This window comes from Hesperophylax consimilis, chromosome 29 (genome assembly GCF_061612785.1).
Source record: "Hesperophylax consimilis isolate HC1 chromosome 29, BYU_Hcon_1.0, whole genome shotgun sequence".
Taxonomy (NCBI): domain Eukaryota; kingdom Metazoa; phylum Arthropoda; class Insecta; order Trichoptera; family Limnephilidae; genus Hesperophylax; species Hesperophylax consimilis.
Window position 1 is genome coordinate 2,158,846 of NC_142864.1, and position 21,420 is coordinate 2,180,265.

General features: G+C 34.1%; 2 protein-coding genes across 2 annotated transcripts in view; both read left to right on the forward strand.

Moving 5' to 3' along the window:
* LOC149409767 (uncharacterized) overlaps positions 1-21,420 on the forward strand; it is a 154,791-nt gene that overhangs the window by 62,432 nt on the left and 70,939 nt on the right. The window lies entirely within an intron of this gene.
* Positions 1,088-2,425, forward strand: LOC149409768 (uncharacterized). Its single transcript, XM_089649051.1, has 2 exons — positions 1,088-1,337; positions 1,830-2,425. The coding sequence occupies exons 1-2, from the start codon at positions 1,088-1,090 to the stop codon at positions 2,423-2,425; spliced, it is 846 nt and encodes a 281-aa protein (XP_089505177.1).

Genomic DNA, 21,420 nt, shown 5'->3' on the forward strand with positions numbered 1-21,420 from the left:
GTATAAAGAAGGTTCTCATAAAATATATTTAGTTGGTCGAAGTACCTATATATTCTATATGTACCAAGGTTGGTTTTTGTTTTTGCAATGAGACTATTTTTAACAGCTGCACATTCTAGTTATATAACATATAACTTGATATTGTACCTCTTGTTTGATACTATCCAAATGTTGCGATTTAAATTATTCTTGTACTCATAAACTCATAATAATATATTATTAAATTTGATTTTGTTAAAATCAGGACCATCACCATTATACTTCTAAGACAGCCGCCACGGAAGGATAATCTGTACGATTTTCACATCATAACATCTGTCACTTCTGAATAATATCTGTCATGTCAAAACGAAGTACTTCCAATTCTAACGCTGCGTTTTGTTACTGTTTTGTTATTTAATTAAACATGGATTCGTGTAGTAACCGTAGGATCCGAGATCGTAAAAATAATTATAAATATTGTATGGTTCCTTTGTGCCCAAATACTTCGGCGACTACTAAGGAAAAAAGATTTTTCGTTGTACCGCGAATTTCAGCAATTAGAAAACAATGGTGTATTGCAATTCATAGGTCCAGTCAATTGGGTGAACTGTCAAATAAAACCGTACGATATGTCTGTGAAGATCATTTTAATGTAAGTATATTTTTTACAATATTATTGTTTGAACACAATATTTAAAAAATACATATTTTTCTTTGTTGCATGCTTCACGAATAGTTTGCTGTACAGTACAGTAGGTTGAGTAGGTGGGTCTATTACCTAGTGACAACAAGCCTACACACATTACAATATTGTTACACTTTTGCAGGCTATTCTCAAATGAAGATACTTATTATATTTGCATTGTTAAGTTTGTATTGAATAAATACAATGTCTCTTGATAAGTTGTATTTTTATTTTCAGTTAAGCGTGGATGCTCGGAAATGGCCCCAACATCTAAGTAAAAGGGTGCTTTTAAAAAAAGGAACCATTCCTCATAAATTTGAATGTCAAATTGGAGCTGATGGGCGAGATCTACTCAATGTGGTGGATCAGCATCCAAGCTCATCTAAAGGCGGTGAAGTGTTTGTTGCAAGTCTCGAGCCAATGTCTCCTTGCCTGTCTGATGTGGATGAGTCTGTGCCACAACAGATCATCAATCAACCTCAAGACTACGTTGAACTGGAAGTGTCGTTTCCTCTCGAGAAGCCTCAATGCTCTGGACTCCAAATACTTCAACAACATGTGGATGGACCACAAGATACATCAAGCTCCGAAGAAAACTTTCACATGTTGATAGTTGAGAACGCAACTGATTCGAAAGCCATTCAATGCAATTTGAAAAAGAAATTCAAAAGTAAATTGACAAATACAGGAAAAGAACACAGTAGGGGTCCAATCGAGTGTTTAACTACTCGTGACGTAAGTACTTCTCCTGTGAAGCATAATAAAAATACCAAGAATGTACAACTAAAGCATGTCACTCTTCAGCCAGACAGTTCTGCCTCGGAATCGGCATCTGGTTCAGAATACTCCCAACAAGCTACGTCAGATTCGTACGTTGATAGTAGTTCAAATAGTGATTTCAAAAGTCTGTCATTGAAATTAACTCTGCAGCATATTGAAAACAAACCAAAGCTGTATTTAGGAATCCTTAAAGATTTTTATTGGATTGTTAAAACCCTAGCACTCCTTGAAAATATAAACATTTTAAATGTTTTAATCGTTTTAAAAAAAATTAAATTAAACTCTAGTTTCAGCATTTTAGGTGATGAATTTGGCCTTTCTGAGGCTCAAGCTTCAAGAATCTTTAAGCAAAGTTTACCGAAGTTATCTCGTCATCTTGCAGAACTGGTATTTTGGCCTAAGTCAGAAGCAATAGAAGCCTTACTACCAATTCCATTCAGAGCAAGATACAAACATGTCGTATCAATCATAGACTGTTTTGAAATTCAGATAGAGAAGCCATCAAATCCACTGCAGCAGGCACTAACTTGGTCAGAATATAAAAAATGCAATACACTCAAGTACCTAATATCAATCACTCCCGATGGCTTTATTAACTTCATTTCAAAGGGCTTTGGTGGACGTACTACAGATATGATGATTGTGGAAAAGTGCGGCTTCTTGGACAACTTGTCTGAAGGCATGTCGGTAATGGCAGATAGAGGTTTTAAGCAACTAGCTACTATTTTAGAAGGCAAACATTGTCAACTTGTGCGTCCACCAAGTGTTGTTACAGGTGTAAATAGCACTAAAAGAGAGGTGAAGTTATCCAAGCAAATAGCAGCCCTGCGTATACACGTTGAACGTGTAATAAGCCGGCTCAGAGAGTATAATATTCTAAAGCCACATTCTTGTATAGACTTCCATTTGACTCAACAAGTTGACCATATTGTTATGATTGCATGTGGACTCATAAATCTACAAAAACCAATAATTTGATCATATTAGTCTTATTAATATTATTAGTCTTTTAGTGTTTTGTGCTCTACGCTAATGTTTAGTTTAAAATGTTATGTGCGCTTCATTATCATATAAACTTTAACTTGAATATAAATATTCATAATATGTACCAGTGTAATTTTGTTTATCCTTCATGTAATGTATATAGAATAAGTCTAAAGTGTATAATATTATGTAATTATAGCGCCAGTATGTGTTTTTTATAAAAACATATGTTGGAGCTTTTACTTAGAGTTTATAGGCAATGAAGCCACCAAAAGGGATAATATCAAATACTGTAGAATAATTTATGTATAGCACCTTCAACTTCTTACATTTACCATACATTCTGATTATGCTATACTAGCGCCTCCTAGCCCCGTGACTTCTGTGGGTTGGTTTTTTTTAATGCATGTTATTTGAAATGTTTTCTTTATTTTACGTTAATAAATTATATAAGTCGAAAATAAAATATTTAGTAACCTACATACGACCTTACTGTTCTTATGCTCACACGTAAAAAGAATATTAAAGCCCGCCATTAGGTTTGTATTGTCCCGAAGAAATGCAACATGCTACACTAGCGCCATCTAGCGGCCAGCGTTACCAGTCAGTGCAAGTACTGACTATAATAATGCTTCCAATATTTTACTGAGAGTGGATTGATTGCTATTCATTCATTACGCCTTACTTTTACATCAAGTTTATATAAATACAGTTGTGTTGTAGCAAAGTGATCATGTTCCACTTTTTAATACATTTCTATTTGTGTTAGAATTTCCACTTTGTAATCATTTTCTTACTTCCAATAATAAATACAAAAAAAATCTATGCGATAATACAATAACATGTGTACGTATTATCAAATAAATACTAGGTATAAATGTAAAAATATGTCTTATGTAAACTTTTTGTTTTTGTTTTTCTGTCACTTTATACAAATACATATTATACTATGGTGGATGGGATGAAAATAATATGATGCTATTGTACATAATCAATATAATCATGTATTATTATGAATAAAGAAGCGAGTGTAGTGCAGTAAATACGTGATTTATTTCAAATAATGTATACCTATACATTTTTTTTAAGTACAGGAAATATAGCTCTGGACCAAAACAGCATGGCTTTATTAATAGCTTCGACACAGAATTCTTCATCGTAATCGATGTGGAAAACATTTATTTTGCCAGATGATTCAAAGTTGGGTTCAGCAACACAAAACACTCCCTTGAATTTGTTCAGTACAAACATTTGTATTTGCATTTGTGCATAATACTTTCTGGCAACAACACCCTCAAAAAAGTAATTTTTCATTGTACTATGTTTGACTGGACACTTGACCTCAACAATATAATCATCAGTGACTGCATCCGGGGAGCCACCGATAATTGGTAATTTGCAACTGATTTTGAAACCACATTCTTTATATTTGTGTCCCAGTTGGTTTGCTAGTACCTTTAACACCAAAGGTTCTAAAAGCCGACCTCGTTGCATAGCCTTTGTGTCTGGAATCTTGGCTGCCCCTAAGATGACTTCAGTCAATGTTCCATCCAATGTTTTGCAGTTAGCTGCCTCGTATAGTTTGGATGCAGTAATTCTGCCATATCGCATTTCGTACCATAACGGGCAGTTAGCCTGCTTTCTTGTTAATGAAAAAACTTCCTCGAAGATATTTGGAGGAATATTTAGATCACATGTAATAAAATTGATGAAATCTGTAGCACTTGTATTGTGCAGGTTTCGTGTTTTCTTAAAAGCAGAAATCATCCTGTGCATGGACAAACAGTCAGTGGGCTTCGGATCCATGTAAAGTTGAGTCAGTTGGCATCGAAGCCCCTCCTTAAGACTCCTTTGGAGTACTGCTGCCAGGAAATCTCCATTACCTTTTTCCACGCTTTTTACTGCGTTCTTGCCAACTTGGGATGCCAGAATGAACTTTTGGGAGGTTCCGACACACGATAACTTTGATTTTCTCCAATAACAGTCGACAGATGTCGACGCTGGTTCTTCACTTCTCCTATGGAGCCATGTTAGAAATGCCAGTGCATGTTTACAGCCACCTGAAAGCAAAATGTTCCAAATATAAATTATTTGTCAACAGGTAGCTGGCAGAGACCCTCGCAATGATTCTGTGTTTGTTACATCACACAAGAGTTTGCTCTTCCCCACATCTCCATAGGGTAGAAGAGTGTAGAGGTTAGAGGAGAGAAACATATTTTACAATATAGCGACATACAGTTCAACTAACCTCTAGAAGCTGCACAGTCTTGACATTCTAAGACTTGTATTTCATCTTCCATCTCATCACACAAAAGTACAACAGAGTATGCTTTTTGGCGGACACGGTGCTCGGGGGTTATTTTTGCTTTCACTGTGCAGATAGGACCTTCTCTTTTTACCTGCACATACCCGATAGCATTATCACCATAACTTTCACGTGCAGACCTTTAAAATATATAATAATAACACGTTGAAAACAAAAGACAGTTGCATATAACTGAATGTTAACAATTGTCTTAATAATAATAATTGATGGAAACATAATATATAAGTACATATTAAATGTTGTCAAAATATATAACATAATATTCGTATATTAGAAGATACAGAAAAAATACTAACCTTTTTGTTTTGACATTTCTAATTTCGCTTCCAATGAAATTCATATTATTACTTAGAAAAGTAGCCATCATAAATGAATCTATGTTCGGCAAATTGTCAGACTGACCCTGAACAAAACCTACTTCAATCATTTCCAAATAATATATGCTTAATTTCTCAACAAAGTTAGCGGACTACAATACAAACAGCCAAACCCCAAACAAGTGTCAATATTCAAATTCACAAGTCGCCGGAAATCAAGGTGTTGCCATATAAAAAAAATAATCAGTGTGGAATTTTACAAAAATTAATTCAATAATATTGGAGACGGAACATTTTCAAGTGGTGACGTCACAAGCCAAAAATAACAGATTTATTTATTTTATTTAAAAAAAACTATACATTTCAAAATTTTTTGAGTAACATTTTCGTAATCTTAGTAGAGAAATCTATCCACTCATTTTTTTCCAAGTCATTAGAAAATCCTTGCAAGTGGCCTATTGAGGTCAATTCATTTTCCCAGACCAAAGCGACACGCAGCATCGTGATTCACGATTAGAAAATATAATAAGTACCTTCCTAGTTTAAGCACGGAAGAACAAATCAATCAATGCCGGAAAGACAGATTTTAAAGTATATAATATCTGGGTTTTCACGAGATTTTTCTTATAAAGATGAAATAATAGGTACCTACCTATTATAAGCACGGGAGAGCAAATAAATCGATGCCGGAAAGACATATTTTAAGGTAAATAATATCTGGTTTTTCACGAGATTTTTGTTATAAAGATGTAACGATAGAATAGTGTGTTATTATATTTTACATATCGTATTTTTTGTTGTAAAATTTCTCCAGCTTATTAGGGTAAGTTGACTCAATGTGGTTAAGGAACTCTAAATTATAAATAGATTAAGAAAACCGCTCATGAATTCACGATGGAAAGGACGTTTCTAGCTGATAATATTACTTGCGTTGATCTAGAACTTTCGTAATGCTTACAAAATGCTTTGCAAAATTTCGTGATACCAGGGATTTTGTACCTTTCAGACGGGTAATATTACTAAAAATTATTTTTTTCTCGGAATGTACCTAATATGTGATTTTCACTGCCGAAAGTACTAGTGATTTATTTTTGGGGTATTTATGCCGTGTTACGCTACCTCCTTTAGCCACCATTTCAGTCAGCATTACGGTGTCCATCATTAGGGCATGTGCAATTAAATTTCAGCAGAAAACAAGCAGGGACAGGGATCTTCCACTCCCTGTTAGGGGGAGGTTATAAAATGACAAATAAAATAATATGAATAATTATAAATATCAAATGTAGGTAAAAATACGTAAATATTAGAAATTCATAGTTAAAGGTTTAGGTTTCTCATAACCCGCATCACTAGGCTAGCCTGTGTTGAGGCAGTAATTATGCACATTATTTTCAATATCTATGAAAAGTATGTTCGTTTTATGGTTTAGTTAATTCAATAACTTCGAATTTAGGTCAGTGGACCGTTAAAAGCCTTAATTATTTTTGATCCAAAGAGATTACGGTCGCATTTTTACAGTCAAAAGATTAGCGAACTGTTTTTGTTTCATATTGTTTGATAGTTGTTAAAGTGAGGTCAGTGCATTCAATGACAAGACAGTTCTGAGAATTTAAGGAAAATATAAACATTGAATGTACTGCTGAAATGATGCATCACGAAAGGTGACGACACAGCAGAGACAATGACAACTAGAAATTATGAATTCATGAAGCGACTTGTCAGATTCAAGAGGGTGCAATAGTCCAAATGCAGAACAGAATGCATCGTTCAGGATTTCAATAAAACATTCATCCATAGTGTTGAAACTAAAACCACTGAAGAGAAAATCGGTAAGCCAACTTTCCCTTAATTGTGATATTGATGTTTTTATTATTACGAACTAGCTGAAGACCTGGGCTTTAAGCAAAAATTGTCCAAATCAGATGTTGTAGACAGTAATTTTCTTCTTATTTTGAACGACAAGTGTGCAAAATTTCACCAATATGTAACAATATTCCGCTTTAAGAGGTGTGAAATAGGGTGGGGTGGTTTTTCGTATCCTAACACACAGTTACCTTCCTATTGTTTTTATGTAAAGTGTGCAAAACTTCATCAGTGTCTGAATAGATTTTTATAAAAAAAAACATTTCACGCCGCCCTCCCGATGTCCGCCACGCGGCTGTCCGTCCGCTAAAACATCAGATTGTTTAAAGATAAGTAACTAATTTAGTAATGAAAGAACGATTTTAATATAGCGACATCCTTTGACAATAACTAATCTTTAACAATCTGATGTTTCCAACGATTATAACATATGGTTGGTTGGGACACTCTTCCGCTGAGCGCCTCAATTAATAATCGCAGTGTTGCTCGAATAGCTTTATCTATGTTTAGTGACCAGGTTAGAATAGTATGCTACTTTCTATTTCCCTTCCGTCTTCTTTCGACCTTCCAATATTACCCAATTTGAGTGTGTTCATGTTCGTATTTACTAAAATAGTGTATAATTTGAAAATGATAATATTATCTTGTTCTATTTTACAGTAGGTCTGATAATGTCATTTTAACCGTTGTTTATCAAGATATTACGTTAAAAACAATGGGTAGTAATAATAACATTAGGGACGGCTGTCTCCGGAAGTAATGAGCGGTTGGCTAGGGGGTGAGTTGGGCGGGGTGGGTGCTGGTAGGATGGGGTAGTTTTTAAGGGTGACAGGCCTCGGACGTAAAGCCTAGCGGAGTCTGGAGATATTATTTTGGAGACAGTTAAGGATGTAATTTATCTAGTGTTTATTCCACTTGCCCCCAAATCCCGATCTTTGTTTTGCATAATCAGTTTATAGAACCTGCTAATTATGCTGTATAATTGTGGAACGGTTTGGTTTTAATAGCAAAAAAGTTAACTAATTATCATATTATCCCTTTTTAAGAATTTCTCTGGGTTTTTAACTCTTCGGGTCGTTCGCAACAGTGTCCTGTAAATTCCTCTGTCAATTTTGTCACTATATTCTGAAATTACTGAAAAAATATTCATATTTTTCTATCAGTGTTGACTACATACGTAATTGAGTGATAAGGCGAGTTGACTATTCATAACGGCATTAGCAATAGTATCCTGAAGTCATCAGAGTAAACTAATGTGTCAATCTCGTAACGTTTGTCTCAAAAAGCAAATAACTAACTAGAAAAAACCGAGTCATTGTTTTATTTAAGAACCCTCCAATCGGTACGAAGCGATTCAAAATAGTTTCTTGAAGTTATCAATGTAAACTCCTTTGCCAATCGTATAACGCTTTTCTCAAAGTCTTGTCGCAAACACGTAATTGTCAAATTCAACATATCGGCAAATCTCCTTCATGGAAGTTTTCCAATCGCTACTAATTTACAGCGTAGTATTTTGCCGATCATTCCAGAATTTCAGTTCTACTAGTACATTTTACTGTTAGTTTGATAGGTATCACTTTAGGAAATTGAAACATAGCCTCGCGCTGTTTGTTGTGTAGTAATTTCACACCCAACCGTCTCAATATTGTAAGGCACAAACAAAAACTGTTGCTGAACACGTAAACTTCGTAGACATAAAAAAGAATCTTACTAAATAATGGTCAGGGAAAATCAGAAGCATCGTAGTACCAACTCTTGCTTCGGTCCAATGGTTTTTTGTTTGCCTTTTGTATTTTGTTTTCACAGGTATTGGTGTCAAAAATGCGGCATCCGTTCCGAGCCAACGGAGGCAGAGTAATAAACAGCAACAATAATAACTGGATGAAGAAACTAATAAGTGTCTGATTTTAGTGGTCAGATACCATGAGAATTATTATTCCTAGGTGTCGAATTGTTTCTTTGGATATTTATCGATCACGTAACAAATCTACTGTTTAATTTTTATAACGCACGAAGTGAGAAATAATTCAGTTTTGCAATTAAGATTTTAAATTTGCCAAATGAATTATTATGAACTTTGCTTCAAAAACTTACATAACCGTATGACTGAACCCGAGTTTAAAATGAAAGCATATTAAATAGCATAATAAAAGCTAATTTTGAAGATAATTACGTCTTGAAAAATTGTCTTAATTGCATAGCAACGTGACGTCAACGTGTGTCAGTTTATACAATAAAAACTTATTATTTCTTTATCACGTCCTACATATAACCTCAATACTAGTATCACCTCGTAAGGGCTCCCCTAGTCCCCTAGCTTTGTAAGAATGTACATCCAGGAACTTTATGGCAACGTTGTTGGAGGGAGTAAGGGAAAGGTTGGGATTTGTCTATTTAGGGGTTCGAAGAACACTTAAATTAATTGACAGGTTTTGATCAAATATTTTTGAAGCTATGGCCTTTCTGCAAGTCCTGCATATATTGAACTATCTGACTAATGTATCTTATATTGAACTATCTGACGTGTACCATGCTTTGCTCGGGGACTTATAAATAGTTTGGGATAAAGATGTGAGAACTTTTTAAGATATACAATTCCGTAGTACATTATTTTGATGTATCTCATAAGGTTCAGCCATCGTCTGTTTGCAATATCAGCACCCGAAAATATTTTTTTACCACTTGATTACAAAACATTGACTTTTCTCTACTTCTATAAATATAATATGCATTTTATATATACATAAAATTTCCGGAAGAATTTCTCTAAATGATAGTGAAAATCCTATCAAAATCCGATGCGTAGTTTAGAAGAACTTAGCGCACAAAAACGAAATGACGCGGACAGCGATTTTGTTTTATTCAGGGTTTTCCAATAAGAGGTGTTATTTTGATATTCAATCGTAAAAGATCAATGGTTTCGTTGTTTCTGTGGCACGTAGCGCCGTCTTGTTGCAAGTAAACGTTGACCAGATCAATACCATCCAATTCCGGCCATAAAAAATCATTAATCATCTCTCGATACCGCAATCCATTCACCGTAACTGTTGCTCCAGCCTCATTTTCGAAAAATTAAGGTCCAATGACTCCGCCGGACCATAAACCGTACCAAACAGTCCCACGTTGAGGATAGAGAGGCTTTTCAACAATAACTCTTGGGTTTTCCGAGCCCCAGATGCGACAATTTTGCTTGTTGACGAAGCCACCGAGGTGGCAATGGGCCTCATCACTCAAGATGATTTGCATTTGATTCACTCAAGTGAATTTTAATCATTTCAATACGTTGTTGAAGCGTGTATCGTTCCATTTTTATCAATGGCGTATTTTCTACTTGTCAAATGTCAAAAAATGACAGCTTCAAAAGCAACATCTACCGAAATAGCGGGCTATTCAAAATAACACCTCTTACTATTTAATAAATAAGATAAACAATATAGTGATATCCGTAATACATCTTGATATTTTTATTTTAGTTTAATCTTTTGAATAACAGTAGTTTTTGGCTGATCGAAACTAAAAATACCTTACCTCTTTTTATTTACACCATAGTTGCATGTTATGAGACAACGCTTCATCATTGCCTTGATTACTCGAAATCCATCAAGAGGCATATTGTAATACAAAATGTCTGCTCGTTTTGTATTTTGTACCGGGAGGATTAAAAACCGGCTCCGCGTAATGACTGCCCGCCGACCGGCTGCAAGAATTCCTCCCAAACCTCTCAACTGTTTTGTTTCCTCTTATAAAAAGAGACAAACCATTATTTAATACGAAACATCAAACCGTTTCTTTAAAATACCCATTTTCAGGATGTTACCTTTTATTTTGCTGGTGCTACCTCTGTGTTCTTGTTATTTCTGGCCGTAATGACTACTCGAACTACGGGTTCCAGATGGTCTGTTTAACTTCATGAGCTTTTAAGCACTTAATCAAAAGGATATAATCATAACATCCCGGTACTTTCCCAGCATAGTGTAACGTTTTGTTTTTTTTGCTCGTGTTCTTTTGTAATTTGAAAGGTTTTTTTGTGGTTTTTATTCCGGTGGGGACCTAGTATTATGATTATTCGTGTCTGATTATGGGATCTTCGCTTCTATGTAATACAATGGCCACTATGGGCGTCATAAGTGCACGCCGTATCGTATGTCTAATTCCTGTTTTCACGCAACAATGTGCCTTAATTACCCTGGCAGCAGGAACCACATTTGCGCGAGGCTGGGTAGATGATACGATCTTTCGTGTAGGACGAATTGAATCGAAATAATAATTATATTTTGTGGAAAATGTTTTATTTCCGACACGCCCTCAGAATAGCTTTAGAGATTTAAAAAAATTAGATACCTTTATTATAATTTAAATTCATCCGAGTTCCTGTTCTGTTTCACAATCTTGTGTTATGTTTTGCTCTAAAAGCATTGTGACCGTTCTGAAATAATATAATTTTTTAATAAAAGACGCGTGAATTCTTTTGTACCATCGTTTTTTTTTTACAATAATAAAATAATATTTGGACGATTTGTATAGCGCCGTTTTTGGGAAAAATCACCTCAAGGGCGCTGTATACATGTTTCTAATACATAGTGCTATATTCGTATTTATTTACTCTATCTTTATTTATACGCCTAAAAAGGCTTTTACATAAAAGTGATACGTGATGAAGTGTACATAGGAGAATATCTGTATTATATAGGAAATAATAACAGTATGTTCATGTAATGCATTATAATTAGGAACAAAATAGATCTATGAATACACAAATATAACATTGTGATTACAAGTCTAATAAGAATATAATTAAATAAAACTAAATATGAAACAATATTAGTAAAACGTAACAGTTACGTAAAAAAACTAGAAACTAGAACAATACTACCAATAATGACTACAATACCAACGCTACTATAATGAGTAGAGTTTAACAAAGTCCTGGTATAGATTACGCTTAATTCTATAAAGGGCTGTCATTAAATATATCAAAAGTACCCCCAAACTTATTGCCTAAATTATGCATTCTATTGGTTAGTGTGTGTGTCTGATATTGTGTATGTATTACAGAAGAATATTAAATTTTGACTTTTGTTCCTAGTTTGAATTTTATAATGGTGACGATGGCAGGGCTGTCAATTAAGTTATTTACCCTTCAGGCCTCGGAAGGACATTACTAGCCACCAACATCATATTCCATAATAATAATAATAATAATTGGATAATTTGTAGAGCGCCGTTTTTGTGAAAAATCACCTCAAGGGCGCTGTACAATGTAGCCTCTGAAGACAGATCTGACCGGGGCGTTAATACATTATAAAAGTATTTTTTATCTTTTTCTCTATAATGCGTACATATATGATATGTTCGTTGTTGGAAAGATAAATAATTATTCTTTGCAGTTTGTATCAAATATTAAGGACGGGTTGTTTCGGAGAATTTGAACAATTCATCAAATTTCAACGTTCATTTTCGGGTTCTGTGAAAGTCCTATTCAAGTTCTGTTCCTATATCATTGTAGGCTAGTTGCTTGACAAAACTGAAATAAATACAGAACTTGAAAAAATATTTCACAGAACTTGGATAGGACTTTCACAGAACCCGAAAATAAACGTTGAAATTTGATGAATTGTTCAAATTCTCCGAAACAACCCGTCCTTACGAATTGGCGGCATTTTGTCATTGATAGTTGAAAGTCATAAAATTATTTATATTTTTTTATTGTATATACGGCATTAAAAGTGAAGTGACAGTTTTATTACTAATTATCTACACAAAAGGAATATGTTTTATAAATATCAAACTCTTTCAAAATTATGTACGTTCCGAGTCAAAATGTCCTGGTGAGTTTTTGTATTAACATTGTCATGTTTGATATTAATAATGTATTGATTAGAAAGAGCAATGTTTTTTTCAAAATGCAAATATTTGAAAGATGATTTAATCTCGTTTCTAAAATAGTATTTCTTTTAACGACAAATTCAAAAATAAGTAATATATAGCACATTTTAGATACCTTGGAGGCATTCTAAAATTCCAAGAAAATTCACCATGTCGTTGGGACTTGTTGGTAAAAATATTTCAAAATCTGATGGTTTAATGACTAATTTTTTTATTAACTATAGACTAGACAAACCATTATAACAATTAACTGATTGCATCCACCGGTTCGTAGATCACTAATACAAAACTATATGTATAATGCGTTTGACCAATGAACGTGATGCTGCGTTAAAATGTACAAATAATACAAGTATAATTTACAAGTTATCCGATTTTATGTCCGGGTTAAATCTTCCCAAAAGGAAAAACTAAACCCTTCCACACAGTTTTCCACAAATTATCATCTAGTCAATCAACATTATGCAAGTGCATTATATAAGAAAAATAAATACAAAACAATACAAGAACAACACGTCAACTCACCAGAGATCAAATGGGAAAATTATTCCCCGACTCTAGATATTTTCATATCAGAGGGTTCGGCTCGGTAGAACTCCTAACAGGGCCTATAAATCTTACTGATCCCTCAACATAAATATTTAAAAAATCTTTCGTAATCCTACATGTATTTAAAATGACTGATTTTTACATTTTTATATATAATTTTTTTGATAGATCTAATACGTCTAAATTTTGAATGAGAGAGCTAGGTATAATGCCAGTAGCCGAAATAACGAATGGTAATATTTTTATAGTCTGAGAATGCCAAATTCTTTTTATCTCATTTATTATACTTAATATGAAGGGAATTTACGCACACGCATTCGCTCTTCTACTTAGTCTAGAATTCCAGCTGCAATCATTCTATGGAACTCAAGGCCGTAGAGTGGCCTACTTATTATGCATAATTATCTCATTATCGTACTGCTCTAATTAGCTCATCCCATTGCTTCTATTCTAACCTCCCCCCTCTCAACCTACATCTCTACAACCCAAGTACTAACTGTACACTGAGCAGTGAGCACTATACGAGGTTTTTAATTAAAGCGCTTCAAGTTATTCATTGCTGCTTCTTCGGAGCTTGTCGTAAAATGCATTTTTATAAACTGTTGTCCTTGTCCTTGACGAGAAGCTGCTGCTCGGAAATACGAGAGCAGAGTAAGCCTTTATTAAAATTTTGAGCCATCTTTAAGAACAGTGAAGGATGGTTTTGAGAAATATTGGATATTGCGAATGAATTTTAATAAGCATCTTTTCCTGTAGAAATGGGTGTTAATTTGTATAGACTCTGAAAAAATACAGTGAAGTATCAATAATTCGTATTTTGTTGTTGTTTTTTTTTGTATTGAAAGTGGAATACTTGAGTCAGGCCATTTATTTATTTATTCTTGGCTAATTTATATAGCGCCGCTTTTGTGAGACATCACCCCGGGGGCGCTTTACAGTTGATGAAGGTATTACAAAAAATATAAATATTACGGAAAGAAAGTTGAGTAAAATGAAGTACAGGAACAGGTGACACGAAGATAGAAGATGGAGACTCTGCAGCAAGAATCCTAGGTGGTGAAGAAACTGGACCTACTGCTGCAGCGAAAGAGTCCACCGCGTCCACCAACAGTGCCAGCACGAGGTTCGTCATCCGTTCAGGTATGTGTCTGCTGCTAATAAAGAGCTGACACAATATCCTCACATAGATACCAGACCTTGGCAGCACCGCTGTGACGTTCGAATAAGAAAGACGATGGAGACTCTGCAGCTAGAATCCTAGGTGGTGAAATAACTGGACCAACTGCTGCAGCGATAGAGTCCACCAACATTGCCAGTACAAGGTTCGTCATCCGTCCAGGTATGTGTCTGCTGCTAATAAAGCGCTGACACATAGATAACAGACCTTGGCAGCACCGCTGTGACGTTCGGCGAGTCCATCATGGATCCATCAATGGAATAATAGAAGAGTGTGTATGAATGTGGCAAGGAGTGTGTGCCATGACCGAGTTGTTTGGCGGTCTGTATTTTCGGAGACTTTGTTCGCTCTGTGACGTAATTTGAAATTCTCCCATTATCATAAAAAGCTCTCGTTGACCGGATAGGACAAAAGGTAAGTATCGCCCTGCTTAACAACGTGGCTTCAAATGTTTTTTTTTTTTATTTATTTTTTAAATATTTTTACATTAACTCCACACAGGAGGCTCTGAGGAAAATAATTTCCCTTAGGGCCTACGTCATCTCTGGGGATGCTGTTTGGAGGGTCTTTTTGAGGGGAGGAAGGGGTGAACATGAATCTTAAATAAAGCCATATTGTTGGAGGGAGGAAACACAAACCGTACACTGGCCATATCTGAATAGCCAGGTACTTCCCATCTCCTTCCTCTCCCCATTGCGTTCAGCCTTACAACGCACCCCAATAGGGTATATTCACTTTATTTTTATTCTCGAAAAAAGTTAACAAAAAATTAAACAATAACAGAATGTATATTTATTTTGACGGATGAATTTTCTATAACGATTTAAAATTTGTATTTTTTGATTGGTCACCAAAACGGCATGTTTGTTTTTATTTGTGAATTCGGCGTTGTTGACGTCACGCCGGGCGGCGTTAATGACAGCAACTGGCGTTTTTATGTCACAATGACGTTGTAGTTAATTGGACCAGTTTCGTAATTTGCAGTTTTGGATCTTTTTTGAAATCAATAATTATGAATGAAAATATTAAAATTACATTTTTAATACGATAACATCAGAAAAAAATTCACTTTAAATCACACTTTTTTAACGGTTGGGATTCATAGTTGGTGAAAGTACCCCATTGGAGATGCCATAGTCCCACCGGATTTGCTAACAATGTTGATACACATGATTTTGGGGTCATTTGACCAAAGCAATCAGTATGTATGCCTTATGTTTGTAAATTCACATAATTAAATAATAAATTATATTAAACGTAAAATTGATATTGAATATCAAACAATTTTCCCGGAAACCTTCATTATTGCGAGTCCTCTCTTTGTTTAGTGTTAAATACATATTAAACATTTAAACACGACTAAACTGATACATATTACATTCATTATAAATTATAACTTTACAAAAGTCAGTTTGACGTTTTGATTAAATTTGACAATAATTTTGTGTTCGTTCGTTAATTTCAAGCCATTATGATACTTAATAACATCATGTTCCTGTTTCTAAACCAATTAGTACCCGTGAACCCGACTTTCCAACGTTTTAATGTGTTCTAACTGTCAAACTATAATTTCTTCCCATCCCCTCCCCCTCGTGTGATCTCGTTTCGTGGAAAAATACCCCCACCCCCCTCATAAAGTATGTACACATTTTACCCCTCTCTATTGTTTGTCGTTCCATTTTACTGCGAATGGAACCATTGGTACGCTATACAAAAGGATGGTTCCAAAATTACCAAAAACTACGCATCGTGTATCAGTTTTGGAGACAATATTAGCACTGTAGGTGGATAATTTGTTTTGATTATCAATTCTACATCAAGTAGTTATTTCGCAAATGAACGTTTGCTTTACAAATGCCTTTGTTAAAATATGGTCCAGCTACAGGCATTTTAAATTGCGCACGTTTAAATGTTTTAGTGCACACAGATCTTGGTACAAAATAGTTTGGAACACCCACCCGCAGTCCCAGCCCCTGCAAAAGAATCCTACGATACAGTACACCATAATGAGCAAGTATATCTTTTAAAAGATTCTACTGTAGATTAGTTGCATTGGTCGGACAGCAGGCAATGATTATCACCAGAAAAAATAATTACATCATCTTTGTTTTTCTGTCCAACTTATTTAACGACATTAAACATTATAAAAAGTAAATAGGATACAATTTATCATTACTGCTTCATTATTCATACATTTTCAGGGTGTTGGAGGCCTATTTCAAAGTTTTTAATGCTATAGGTACTACGTTTTCTAGTTATATATTTCTATTAAACATTCATTATGGTCCTAAAATTCGTTTCATTCTTTCGTTATTCCGTAAAATAACGAAGACCCTACGAAGCAGCCTTGTGGTACTCCCTGTTTTATTGACCATTTTATTATGATTTTGTGTTTTTCAATCTACAGTCGATCAATAGTAATTTTCACATGTAGCAAACACTTTGTGGATATACATATTTATTATATATTTATTTATTTTATTTATTTATTTACTAAACGCCATAAAAGGCTTTTACAGTAATGTGATACATTATATTATAAGTTCACAGTGATACATAGGCGAATATTAGTATTAAATTGAAGAACACAACAATATGTATATAAAACGACATTGAATGTGATACAGCTGAAATTTTCTTAAGGCATAGAATGCTACAATAATAGAAAACACTTCATTTACAATATACCTATATATATACATTAAGGTGGTATTAAAAACAAAGTTATTTTTATTATAATAGTAATTTCATTCGATTTTCCTTGTACATTCAATATCGCTGGAGTCACCCTACGGATTTTTTTTATTCATATTAATATTTTTTATATTATCAGTATCGTATTATTATTATGTTCTGTAAATCACTTTGTTTGTACTTAACTGTAAGCTTATTTTATTTTTGTTTTCTTCTCTGCGGAATGTACCTAAAAAGCAGACATAATAACGTAATAATGATATTCCCTCGGTTTTTTTACCCCACACTAACGATATATATCGATTTTAGTTAAAAAATAAAATATTAATTGTGTTACATAAAATACTCTCGAATAAAATAAAATATTTGTTAACAGTTTTGAATTCTTGAAACGCCCTTCAGGCCAAGGGCAGTAATTTTTCTCATTTCATGAATATTTTTTAAAGTTGGGTTTATTTTTATTTTATTTTTTATACGTGTCTGCATTTCGATGTGATTTTTTTAAATTACCAAACTCGTGTATTTATTTCTAGTCTCACAGTATTTTTCTGATATCTTATAGAATATTGATATGAAATTTAAAATATGGCACATTGAGTTAAGTAGTTAGTAGTTAAGTTGCGAGCTTGAAATAATTGCGTCGATCTAGAAATTTATACTATCGGAATCGCCCTGGTGAACGACAACCATTCAGAATCGAAACGTTGTTTGAAACGGTACTTCGTCTTTCTATGCCTTCCCCATCCCACCCACCCCCTTTGGCCTCTCAACATACCACAATTGGGGATAGTCCCACTTGCTTCGGGCAGTTGAGAATCTTGTGCTTTGTTTTCATCAATATATATTATAAAAGTAAGTGTACAATGTGCGTACCGCTAAAACTCAGAAACGAGTCCCGGTACGATCAAGCGAGTTAAATGGTGTGGTAGCCCTCTATCCCACATCCATGAAGAGGTTCCCTTTTTTACCTGAAGGGCGTGCTTTTGATGATATAAGGGCTGGAAGTTTTGCCTTCTAGAACATTCAAGAGGATTCGAGAGCATGCCACAACATTCCAGAACATTCTGGAATGTTCGGAAATGGTCTGGAACATTTCGGAACATCCCAGATCATAATGAACTAAAAACGAGATTGCAGGCCGTTTCCTGATAAACTTTTAGTAAATTCGTAATCGTGACAATTGGTATCTCTAAATAGTATAAAACACTGTGGTCACTATCCGCGTCTGTCCGTTTGTCTGTCTGTTTGTTCGCTTAGTTCTTCTAAACTATGCAACGGATAGGGTTTTCACTATCATTTAGAGAATTTCATTTATAGTATATTCAATATATTCATATTAATTAATATTATATTCATATTAATCAATATTATATTCATATTAATCAATATTGTATTCATATTAATTAATATTATATTCATGTTAATCAATATTATATTCATATTAATCAATATTATATTCATATTAATCAATATTATATTCATATTAATCAATATTATATTCATATTAATTAATATTATATTCATATTTATTTATATTAATTAATATTATATACATATTAATTAATATTATATTCATTGAAAGTAGAGAAATGTTGGGCAACGCCGGGTACACGTCAGCTAGTAAATAAATAAAATGCAGAGAAGAGTTTTATCTACCTCAGGGAAAAAATTGTCTTCCTTCTGAATTTGTGAATCATATAGATACTTTAGCCAGTAAAGCTTTGGATGTTTCATAAAGCCAGATTTTCTGCTTTTTAGCTTAAGATAACCAATTTCTAAAATTACATTAAATGCCTTATTCATTGCCTCGAGAGTCGATATAATCTCCTCGGCTCTGTAACCAACGTTCAATAGCACTCACCCCTGGGACCAGATACAGCTGTTAAGTGGTCAATTAAACCTTGCCTAAGCACTCCGATCTCCGCTTAGATTTATTCCTTAATGTCCATCATCTCTGAATCAATTACATTCTCTGCTGTCCACAACTTCTGAACAGATCTTCCATTAATCTTTTGAACAAATTATTCGAGATGTTGTAGTCGTCAATTTCTGTACAGCAGACTTAAAACTATTGTTTGCTTATATTCCTCAAACCAAATAATAAAAAAAAAACAATTCTAAACTTAAACGTTTTTAAAATTTTGTTTGTTAGTATTTTACAATAATATAAGTATAATAATAAATAAGAAATACAATAATGACATAATAAAAACTTTGACGATGATAATGAAAATGTTTGGTTTAATATGATTAAATTATATGAAGTATCTCTGATAGTGCAGTATAAGAACTGAATATGTACACGGAGAAAACTTACTGTTATGAAATACTGTTAATTTATTAAAAATCTGGTCTAATTATTCGTTTTCCAGTTAAAAATAGAACTGCAGGCCTTCAGCGAATGAATTGAAAAAGTACCTAACAAAGTAACAGACAAAAGCGAATGTTTTATGAGGACGCCGGAATGGTGTTCACACAAATATCGATATGAACGCATTCCATCAAGGTATGTATTAGGAAAAGAACACGTGTTCTTCGTTTTCTCCGTGTATTAATGATATCGTCCAATCTAGGGTATTAGGACGGAAAACAGTATAAAAAATTACAATGTTTTGCTAGTGCTAAAGCAATGATGGGCTCTGCCATCATTCTTTCAACATCATTTAACTGTAAAATAAGACAATACACCATATTGGTTGTTGAATACGTCTAAGTCTGAAAGGTTGCTGAAATCTCTGACATAACTTGGTACGCAATATTTTAGAATTATTGTTATCGTTTCCGTATAAATAGTTATAAAACTGTCCCAAAACCATTTTTTAAATGTTCGTCGCGTCATAGAAAATTAACAGAAAACATTATTGAAACCTTTTTACATCGTTACTTTTACCGTTGCGTACGACACTTTTCTTTTATTTTTATATTCCGGTGACATCGCCGTAACGCTTAGGTGCGGAGTTGTCTTTTATCACAATGCGAAAACGCGCGATCTTTTTACTAAATTTAACTTATATGTTTTGGTCCATTAAAACAAAACCGTCGGGAATATTTAAGTTACTTTGGCAAAGAAACTTCCGCGGTACAAATATTTAATCTTTTCCCCTCCCAGAAGGCAGACAGGTACTGGGTTCATCTCAGACCTGTTTCGGAACCTCCTTTGTACTTTGTAGTCGACTCTCGAAGTCGGGGGGGGCGATTCTTCAAATGGGGCAGAAGATAAGGAATTAATAAATACAGAGAATTATCTCTCCCAGCTTTCTTTACAGACCACCGCACAAACGGGACCCAACCCTCGACCTCGTGACTCGTGATATTCCTGATTTTATACTTTTAAAGCCATAATTACACGGACAAAAATTATCTGTTTGAAAAAAGAATTATTCGCGCAGTCTAGCTTTTAACTCGTCTGTTCAACTGTACTATGTACCAAATCATTATTATTTTAATGCACCTCACAACAGGTACTAACTCTAGACCCTGCGGTATACCTGAATATTTTTAAAAATTGCTTAATCAGTCGAATTTGCTAGGTTGGGTAATCAAATAATAATCTCGATCTGTCTTTGCAGAGCAACGGTATTTTGTATCGAATGATATATTAATATAATGCACCTCACAACAGGGACTAGCTCTCGACCTTGTAGTATTCCCGAACTTCTTTTTCAAAGTTTGTCCATTCTGGTCAGTTAATTGAATTTGCTTGGATGGGGATTCAAAAAATTATTATTATGTGTCTCTAGACTAAACATTTTTGTATGTGGATAGACTTTTGCCATCGTTAGAACTTTGTTACAATAAACTTGGAAGCTGAAAAACTCCGTGTATTTTCATTTTCGCTGACCATTTTTACAAGGGAGACGAACCTCCCGCCAAGAAAGCCAGAGGCGACACCTTAATTAGCCTTGTTCTCTTTAATCCCTCGTTTTTATAATTACACCTCTAAGAAACCCGGGATTCCTTAAATTTTAATCCGAGCTCAACGCAGAAAAGGGAGGGTGGAATGTCGCCTGTTTTAATTCTGTCAGCGTTTCGTTTTCTAAATATTTTTTCTTAGAAGCAGTCATTTAAATTAGAAACAATATCTTTATCGTTTTTCTTTTGCATTTAAATATCTTCTGGTTGATATAGTTAAAATGTATAATTTTCAAAACATCTACAAGAATGTACGAGTATATAC